Source organism: Pteropus alecto, unplaced genomic scaffold, assembly GCF_000325575.1.
Source record: "Pteropus alecto unplaced genomic scaffold, ASM32557v1 scaffold97, whole genome shotgun sequence".
NCBI lineage: Eukaryota > Metazoa > Chordata > Mammalia > Chiroptera > Pteropodidae > Pteropus > Pteropus alecto.
The window spans coordinates 2,528,754-2,538,985 of record NW_006439713.1 but is presented as its reverse complement, the minus strand read 5'-3'; the positions used below and the strand labels follow the sequence as shown (position 1 = coordinate 2,538,985).

Below are 10,232 nucleotides of genomic sequence, written 5' to 3'. Positions count from 1 at the left end.
CCCTCCCTCCCTCCCCCCCTCTCTTTCTTTCTTTCCCTTTGTTTCACTGAGCCATTTAAGAGTTAGTTGAAGACTTTATGACACTTTACCCCTAAATATCTCAGCATGTGTATCATAAGAACAAGGCTATTGTACATAACCCTGATGTAGAAAATTTAACATCGATACAATACTATTATATACTGTACAGTCTAAATTCATATTTCCTCAATTCTTCTTTATAACTCCCCCTCACCCATACTTCGCCCCAAAACAATATTCAGTCAAAGACCATACCTTCATTGCCTTTGGCTGTCTGGTCTTCTTCAGTTTCCTTTAATCTCTGACTGTTCCCTCATTTTTTTGTCTTTACTAACATAAACATTTTTAAAAGGTTCAGGCCATTTTTGCAAGAAGTCCTTCAATATGGATTTGTCAGAGTTTTTCCAACAGACTTTGACTTAGGCTAAATATTTTTGGCAAGACATGAGTAATATCATGTGGCCAAATGATGCCAATTTTCTTTATCATTGGTAATAAGTTTGATTGTTTGGCCAAGGTGGTGTCTCCGAATTTCTTCATTGTAAAGGTACCTTTTCACCTTTATAACTAATGTCTAATCTGTGACTACTCTGAATATCTTGTTTCCCAGTGATTTTTCACCTAATAAGTTTTGCATTCCTTGATAAGTCATTGCCTGAATCAATCATTTCTATGGTGGTTATGAAAGAGTGATTTTCTGGTTCCAACGTTTCTCTATATTTATTAGTTGGCATTCTTCCGTAAGGAAGAGACTTCACTGTCTTTTTCTTTTCTGTTTTTTTTTTTTAACAGTTTTAGTAAGGACTCGTTTTTATTCATTTTTATTATATGTTATAATCTGCTCCTGTCATTATGCATTTTGACGCTCAGCTTGCTCCAGCTTTGGCCAGTGGGAATCCCTTTCGGCTGGCTCTGGTGTCCTTTTGCCATGTCCTTATTAGTTTTTGAGCACGTGGCCCAGTAAGATGCTCTGGACACCCTTAGCATCTTCCCTGTTCCAGTCTGGAACCAGCAATTTCTCCAAGGAGCCAACCTAGCTTGCTTTTAAATGCTTTTAAAATATATAAGGTGTGGTTCAGACTTTGAAAGGGAAGATTTTTAAAAAGTTCCATTAGCACCAAACGGAATGAAATTAACTGTTTAAATCACAACATCTTAACGAGGGAATAATGCAGCAAAGAGCTCCGATGATGCTCGTAGAGATAGGTTTTGATTGGCTTGCCTGCAAAGCTTTTCTTGTGCAGAGGTGCTCAATTTCCCTTGATTGGGCTTAATTCGGCTGAATTCTTCTTAGAGTCAGACTGGCGAAGCACGTGACCTTGACTGTGGCAGGTGCAGTCCTGATAGCCACACAGAGGGGAGCACCGTGGGCATGTTGTAGGGAGTCCGACTTTATCGGACTCATTTGGAAAAGGGGAATTTGTTTCTGAATTATTCATCAAGATCCAGAGCAGCCTGTGGCTGGCTGCGTGTTGTGTGTTTTATGTAAGTTTTAGTAGCTGAAGACCTCGTTGAGGCCTTGGCTGGCAGAGCTGGTGACTAGGGACCATGAAGGAACTCACCGGACTCATGGGAGCCCAGACTGAATGAAGCTGTGCCTGTGCCAGCTTCTTCGGGATCCGATAAATATCTGTCCTGCCACCCATTTTCAAAAAGTGCAAAGAATTAGAGTTTGTTTCTGGAACGATCCCTTAAAGTCATCGAAAGAATGACAATGGCAGCTTAGGAAGCCTAATTGGTTGAGGCCAAAAAGCTGTAGGAAGCGTTTATTGATTCTTTAAAGACAAGCATATTGTAAAGGCTAATGCTGATATACATATATATTTTAAATCGATTTTCCCGATCCCAGAAGTAATATAAGCTTCAAGCATTCCAGACGTACATGCAACCGAAGGCCCCTCAGGCCTGTCTGGAGATCAATGCCGTCGACCCTCTGTCTACCCACCTGGTCGGTTTTCTCTGACTTTCTGGAGTGCGTGGGCTATGATGCGTCAGAACGGAGCGATCCGTGCAGGACACGTGATCGCCTTATAGAACGTGGTGACTCCTGGTCCCAGTCTTAGTTTCGTGAGAGGTGATTTCAAGAGCATGCAAAAGGGGCGGGAGTGACGGATCTGGTTCGTAGCTCTGGCACTAGCTGTGCGACTTGGACACGTCGTCACTGACTTTTGGGATCAGTTTTCTTGCCTGTAAACCGAGAGGGAGAAGAACAGGGCGGAAGTCCTCTCCCTTGGCCGCCCGTCAGTCTCCAGGGGACTTTGACACATAAGGCCTAGGGGTTCTCATTTAATCTGTCTGTGTGGAGCCTTGGAATAGGCATTTTAAAAAGAGCTCCCAGATTACTCTTCCGGCCAGTCAGGATCAGGGCCTTCGAACTGGAAAATCCCAAAGGCCCCACTTTCCGACCCAGCCTCACGAGGTACTACTTACTTGGACCCCAGACAGCCTGGACTCAGCGGCAGCTCGCCTACTTACCCACTGTGTGACTTTGGGCAAGTTGCTTAACCTCTCTATGCCTCAGTCAGCTCATCTGTACAGCTGGGGTTATAATAATACCTACCGCATAGGGTTGTTGTTGGTGTGAGGAGCAAGGGGGTTAAAATGCACTTAGGACGTTCCCCACCCCAGAGAACACAGGACAAGAGCGTGAGTGATTGTTGTCATTTATTCTGATTCAGAGATCTCCCCTGTCCCTTCTAGCCAGCCCAGGAGCGTGCTTTGCATGTGCTGGTGGTGGCATTTTGTATTAATCCAGTTGGTGTTGAGAAATTGTATGTGCCCTTTCAAAGCTCTGCGTTTTCCTGTGAGAGCATCTGGGAAATACTATTTTCCTTTTCTTCACAGATGGGAAAAGGACAACCTCCAGACTGAGACTGGAGTCACACAGTAAATTCAGGATCGCCATGCTCATGGGCACACAGTACCGTGAAGGGACGTAGGGAGGAAAGCGAGCGGTATTGAACTTGGAGATAATTGTCCTTAGTCACTGTTTGTGGGTTACTCAGATGTAGTATCCTCACCCTGTCCAGCATGTCCGCCATTCACCTTGAATCATGACGCTCACACCCTTCAGTAAGGCACAGGCCAGGGGTCAGCGCCCACGTAGACTCCCTATTTCCTATAAGACCTGGGCTGTATCTTCCCCAAATTGGAGGCGCAAAGAAGCAGAAGGAAAGACACAAGTTAAGCCCCTGGGGTTTTCCTGTCGTGAGCGCCTTCATTCAGTTTACCGAGCCTCTTTGCCCCAAGAGTCTAATCTGCGTGATGAAGGGGTTGGATTATGGAAAGAGATTATTCTAAGATTCTGTGTTTTCTGTCCACTGTCACAATTTTTGGCTGGCCAATAGATGGCTATTATTTATTTTTCTTTGCAGCCTCTGTAAAGGTACTCATTTAAAGAATTAACTTCATACCAAACAAAAATATCTACGATATATATATGGATATGCGTATACACATGTATGTCATCTATGATAAATTAAAAACTATTATAAAAATAAGGAAGGCTTTCCTGTGTAGCTTTGGTACCGAATTCTGCCTCCCGAGGGCACACGCACCCTGCTTTCTTTGGGCCCCACTGGAGTAGAGGGGTACGTCAGTCCCCGCTAGATGTGAAATTCCAGGCTCATCTCAGCCCCCCATGGAGAGTGGTCCCAGAAAATAGAACACAAAAGAACGAGCCATGTGGGTCCTGATAGGCGCTGCCGTTTGGGTGAAGTTGGGGGCTTTTAGGTAAGTGCAGGTATCCCCTGGCTGAACCTGGTGATCGAATTAAGGGACAAGAGAGTGAGCGAGGTCACAATGCTACCTGCTCTCTTCCTCGTGTTGGTGGCCAGTGACAGAAAGGTAGCCTTTCCCTTTCTTTAAACAGGTCTTCCCGGAGGATAAGTGGCTGTCTCTGTGCTAGATTGTGTCAAGGCTGGGCTGACGGACGCTTGGCATGGTAGTCTCCTCCAGCAGGGAGGAGAACGCCCCTGATAGGGAGTATCTGAGTAAGTCAACAAGTGTGTTGACGTTTTCCCATATGCATTTTAAGATGATCTCTTAAATCCTGAGCCAGACTTCTACATGTAACCCCAGCTGGCTCCCTTATTATGAAAACTGCTAATAATTGCAAACTTCAGTTTGTGAAAAGTTCATGAGACTGAGTTTAGGATGACCGCAGCACTCTTGAACCTGTGCGTCATATGTTATAGTGTCCTCGGCACTTTCGCACGCATCTCTTGAGTCTCTGATCAGCCTGGTGGGGCAAGAATTGTTACAAGTGAGTGAACCAGAGGCCAAGGGAGCACAAGTCAACAGTGGTCATGAGATTTCACTGGTTCCATTGACACGAAGCCTGAAACTCTTTGTCAGTCATGAAGCTTCCATGCAGTGGTCTGATTCTAAACTCTAGATTGTGAATATCGTAAAGGCAGGTAATAATTTTATTATCACATCTGTGAGAGGGAGAGCATGGGAGCATCCTGTTATGTGGCAGGTTGCTTGGGCAGTGTTTACATTTTGGCTGCACATTAAAGATTCTTAAAGTGTGGGTCACCAACCACCTGCATCAGAATCACCTGGGCACCATTCCAGACCCCCTGACTTGGCACCACTGGAGGTGGGCTCTGAATCTGCATGTGCAACAAGGCCCAATATGTTGTCAGTTTGTAAGTGCTTCGTGTATGCTTGAGAAGAATTTGTATTTCCATTTTTGGGGTGTGGTATTCTTTATAGGTACCTTAATAAATCTTATTGATTATAGTTTTCAAATCTGTTACAGCCTTAGTTATATATATCCACTTGATCTATCAGTTGCTAAAAGGGGTAATGATTGTTGATTTGAGTCTTTCTTCTGTAGTTCTGTCATTCTGGTTTTGTCTATTTTGAGTCTATCTTATGAGTTGTATACGAGTTTCAAATTATTATATCTTTCTGGTAAATTAAAGCTATTTTAATTTCATGTTTAGAAATGCTTTTTGCCTTAAGGCTTACATATCCAATGTATAAATTCGTGTGTGTGTGTGTGTGTGTGTGTGTGTGTGTGTGTGTGTCTGTCTGTCCGTGTCCATGTGTATTTACCTACCTATGCATCCATCCATCCATCCATCCACCCACCCATCCATCCATTTATCCATCCATCCAAGGTGCGCAGTATGTGCCAGGTACTCAGAATATAAAAAAAATAAGGCACAGTTCTTGACCTTGAGGGGATTCGATCTAGTTTTCATAGAACAGATGTATAAGAGGAAATGGAAGTGACAACAGTCAATTCCATAGACATTTAGGATGGCAATGAATGTGAGATGTTAAAAAGAAGATCCATCCATTTATCCATCCATCCAAGGTGCGCAGTATGTGCCAGGTACTCAGAATATAAAAAAAATAAGGCACAGTTCTTGACCTTGAGGGGATTCGATCTAGTTTTCATAGAACAGATGTATAAGAGGAAATGGAAGTGACAACAGTCAATTCCATAGACATTTAGGATGGCAATGAATGTGAGATGTTAAAAAGAAGAGAAGGAAATTTAAAAAACCATCATAGGAAATGCAGAGAAGCTTTGCGTAAAAGGCAGAAGACAAATACCATTTCATATTACATAATTCTTCAAAGCTCAGTGTTCTCTGAATTTTAGCGCTTGCTTTGAGGTAAGGCTGCATTATTCCTTGCTTGTCTGGGAGTCAGCGTTCAGGTGGTTGATGACTGTAGACACCAGAGCACCAGTGACCCTCTCTAACCATCCCTCCAGCTTATTCTGAGCATTTACCTGTGACACAGGAGTAGCGAACTGTGATTTTACGGTCAGTTTCCAAGGCAGACTCTCCATAAGAACATCCAAGAACTGTTTGTCCACTATAACCTCTGGTTTCAAAGTGCTGGATGGCCATCGATTTAAAAGCAAACTTGATCTTCCTTTACAGGAAGTCTGTCATTGGAATATTTTTAGTGACTAGCATCTAATAGCACAGACACTGAGATGCCACCCAGGCACTGCGGGTTGAGTGGCGGACTTTACAGCAGTCCACGTTTAAACGGATCAACTTCGATGTGTTTGACGTCCACGTGGTTTGGTGAGGGGAAGAGGCGAGGGCTCTCGGTAACGTTGGTGCTGTAGAAACTGCGGCCGAGCGGCGCTGTCCACCAGGACTCTGTGATGAAGATGTCCCGCGCCTGTGGCACTTGAGCCCTGGCGATGTGGCCGGTATGGCCATGCTGAGTATTAATTATCACATCTGTGAGAGGGAGAGCATGGGAGCATCCTGTTATGTGGCAGGTTGCTTGGGCAGTGTTTACATTTTGGCTGCACATTAAAGATTCTTAAAGTGTGGGTCACCAACCACCTGCATCAGAATCACCTGGGCACCATTCCAGACCCCCTGACTTGGCACCACTGGAGGTGGGCTCTGAATCTGCATGTGCAACAAGCTTTCCAGGTGACAGGTGACGTTCGGGATTCTGCTTTCTGCGGAGCGAGGGGGTAAGCCGCATTACTCCGCAGATGTGAAGGGACTGGCTTGTTTTAGAGCTCTAGTTCTGGAGTGACAGAGGGGTGGCTTGGGAGGGGTAGAATTCTGTCTTCTCTTCCTTCCTTCATTTATGATAACTCTTTTCTTATCTCTATCTGTCTCAGCTCATCTTAGAAAAATTATAGGTGATGTAGAGAGCCACCCACTCATCCATCCATCCACGCATCCATCCATCCATCCATCCATTCAATCCATCCACCATCGACCCATCCACCCATCCACCCATCCATCCATCATCCATCCACCCATCCCCCCACCCATCCATCCATCCATCCATCCATCATCCATCCATCCATCCATCTATCCATCAATTCAATTACCTGTCAATCTATCTTTCACTCCATCCATCCATCCATTCATCATTTATCTATTCACCCATTCATCCATCATCCATCCATCCATCATCCATTCATCCATCCATCCATCCATCAATTCAATTATCTGTCAATCTAACTTTCACTCCATCCATCCATCCATTCATCCATCCATCCATCCATCCATCCATCCATCCATCCATCCATCCATCCATCAATTCAATTATCTGTCAATCTAACTTTCACTCCATCCATCCATCCATTCATCCATCCATCCATCCATCCATCCATCCATCCATCCATCCATCCATCCATCAATTCAATTATCTGTCAATCTAACTTTCACTCCATCCATCCATCCATTCATCCATCCATCCATCCATCCATCCATCCATCCATCCATCCATCCATCCATCAATTCAATTATCTGTCAATCTAACTTTCACTCCATCCATCCATCCATTCATCCATCCATCCATCCATCCATCCATCCATCCATCCATCCATCCATCCATCAATTCAATTATCTGTCAATCTAACTTTCACTCCATCCATCCATCCATTCATCCATCCATCCATCCATCCATCCATCCATCCATCCATCCATCCATCCATCAATTCAATTATCTGTCAATCTAACTTTCACTCCATCCATCCATCCATTCATCCATCCATCCATCCATCCATCCATCCATCCATCCATCCATCCATCCATCAATTCAATTATCTGTCAATCTAACTTTCACTCCATCCATCCATCCATTCATCCATCCATCCATCCATCCATCCATCCATCCATCCATCCATCCATCCATCAATTCGCACAGACACTGAGATGCCACCCAGGCACTGCGGGTTGAGTGGCGGACTTTACAGCAGTCCACGTTTAAACGGATCAACTTCGATGTGTTTGACGTCCACGTGGTTTGGTGAGGGGAAGAGGCGAGGGCTCTCGGTAACGTTGGTGCTGTAGAAACTGCGGCCGAGCGGCGCTGTCCACCAGGACTCTGTGATGAAGATGTCCCGCGCCTGTGGCACTTGAGCCCTGGCGATGTGGCCGGTATGGCCATGGCACTGAGTATTAATCGTATCTAATTTTAATTACTTTAAATTTGAATTTAGTAACCGCATGACACGTGCTGGATAGCTCTGGCTAAGACACGGCTGTGACGAATCAGAATGGCTTCCCTCTTCCCTTCTCTCCCCGCCCCCTCGCGTGTCCTGCTTGCCCTGCCTCCCTTAGCCCTTGTGTCTCCCAACTCCGTGATGATGGACAAAACAAGAGGGCAAAGTGGACCCTCAGGAAGGCGGCTCCTGAAGACCCAGGCGAGAGCAGTGACTAGATGGGAAATGAATTCCGTGGGTGGGGACCGGGTGGTATCAGAGCGAAGGCTTGGCACCGAGTTCCTTCAGGAGTGTCCTCAACATGTCCTGATTTCCTCTGGGCGCTGGACTCTCACGGGTGGGGACGTGGACGTGAGAACCGCCTGTCAGTCTCGTCCAGCAGTAGCTGTTCAGTGAGCAGTCCTTGACTGAAGGTAGGGTGTCTGAGCACAGCGATCAGCATCCAGTGAGGTCGCTGCTGCCCGGCCCAGTCTGACCCCCCTCTCAGGAGTGTCAGGAGTGGGGGAGGCGCACCGACCCGGTGACTCAGCAGATGTTTACTGACAGCAATCAGTACTGGAAGAGTACTATGCAAGCATACCGAGGGGGAAGTTGGCCTATGACAGCTAGCCATACCAGGCTGGATAGTCAGAATAGTCATAATAATATTATTAGGAAAACACAGTCTAACTTAGAGTGTGGCAGGACCGAGACAGTGGAGAGCATCCCTAAAATATTTGTTCTCTTTCGACCTTATAGGCAGTCAACCAGGTACGTCATTGCCTACCTGGGCCATCGTCTTGCTTGCAGTATCTCTCTCATTGCTTTTGATCCTGATAATTGTTCTGATTATAATATTCTGCTGCTGTTGTGTCTCCAGGAGAGAAGAAAAAGGTAATTTTTTTGTTTATTCGTTATAGATCTCTATAAACTTTTGAACTTTTGGTACAAGAGTTGAGGTTCATGAATCGTCAGCTCTTTCAAAAGATGCATTGGCTTTCGGAGTCTCTGAAAGGAGATTGGTGAAATTCGCAGAGAGGGGAAGGACTTTCTTAAGGAAGGAAGCTATTCCTTTGGGGCCCGATACAGCCCATCTGGGATACTGGGTTACGGGGTGGACCGTTCTCACCAAGGACATTGACTGTTTCATTTTTGCGCTTATTTGCAAGGATATAAGGCTATTGTGATCTGTCATTCAGAGGCTATGTTTTTTCTGGAAGAATGCTGACCCTTCTGAGCACATTCAAAGATTGTTTCCTATTTTAAAATTCCAAATCTCCCTCTGCGCATGTTGGAGTCGCGTGAAAAGAAAAAAAAAAAGGGCATTCTGTTCACAAAAATAGTACAAATAAAATTAATTAAATTCATTACACATTACTTTTGAATGAGTCCTTTTGAGACAGTCCGAGAATGCGAAGGCAGCAGTCTCCTTGGGGGGTCCAGCACCACTTGGGTTGGGCTTTTTATAGAGTTCGGCAGTTTGTGACTTGAGAAACCGCAGGACCTTCGGCACGAGGACAGCTTGGGACTTTCCAGGTGGAGAAGGTGTGTATCCATCCTTATCTTTCTCTTGTAAAACCTTCGCCTACTTTTTTTTTGGGGGGGGATATTTTTTGCAGTTTGATTATTTTTATTAAAGTGAGAACTTTGATGTTAGGTCACATGTCAGTTTAATGGCATTTTAAATTTTATTAACGCTGACTGCCGTTTGATGAGCACTTTTTGTGTGTGCCGGGCATCGTGTGAAGTAACTCTTTTCCATGAAATATCGCTCTCAGTGAGATATTCCACATACAGTGCATAATCTAGCCTTGACTAGGCCAACGGTCTAGCCTTAGCTCCTTCATGGAGTTTGTTTCTGATTGGGGAATTAATTCTGTGATAGAACTTTATTCCCTAGGAAACAGAAAATAAAAAACTGTGAACTCCTGTTGACCCAGATATGATAGAAATTTGTGTTCACCTGGGACTTACCCTATATGCCACAGATGGATTACTTAAATAAAAATGACTGCATTTTAAATGAAAACTATTGGATAACTTCAATATTAATTCAGAAGTGACTAGGACTGTTCAGCGCTTCCAGATGATTATTTTCAAACTAGCTATTGAAGTGTCATCGTAGACCTTCCTGGGTATTCAGAACGTGCTCCTCTTAGGCCTTTGTCTGCTCTGCATTAGCCTAGTAAGAAGGTTTGTGACGTTGGTGGCCCACGTAGGATGTGCAGAAACACGATTCTCTGATTTTTAGCTTCCTCATTTACAAAACGGGAGTAAGTAC

General features: G+C 44.8%; 1 protein-coding gene across 4 annotated transcripts in view; it reads left to right on the top strand.

Annotated features, from left to right (window-relative positions):
- The window catches only part of IGSF5 (immunoglobulin superfamily member 5), a 39,582-nt gene that overhangs the window by 18,041 nt on the left and 11,309 nt on the right, over window positions 1-10,232 (top strand). For 3 of the 4 annotated variants that reach the window (XM_025050207.1, XM_015593130.2, XM_015593129.2), the window contains one exon: window positions 8,711-8,845. The exons of the other annotated variant lie outside the window; for it this stretch is intronic. In XM_025050207.1, coding sequence (XP_024905975.1) covers window positions 8,711-8,845 — 135 coding nt within the window. The remainder of the gene's footprint in view (window positions 1-8,710; window positions 8,846-10,232) is intronic. 4 annotated transcript variants of the gene reach the window in all.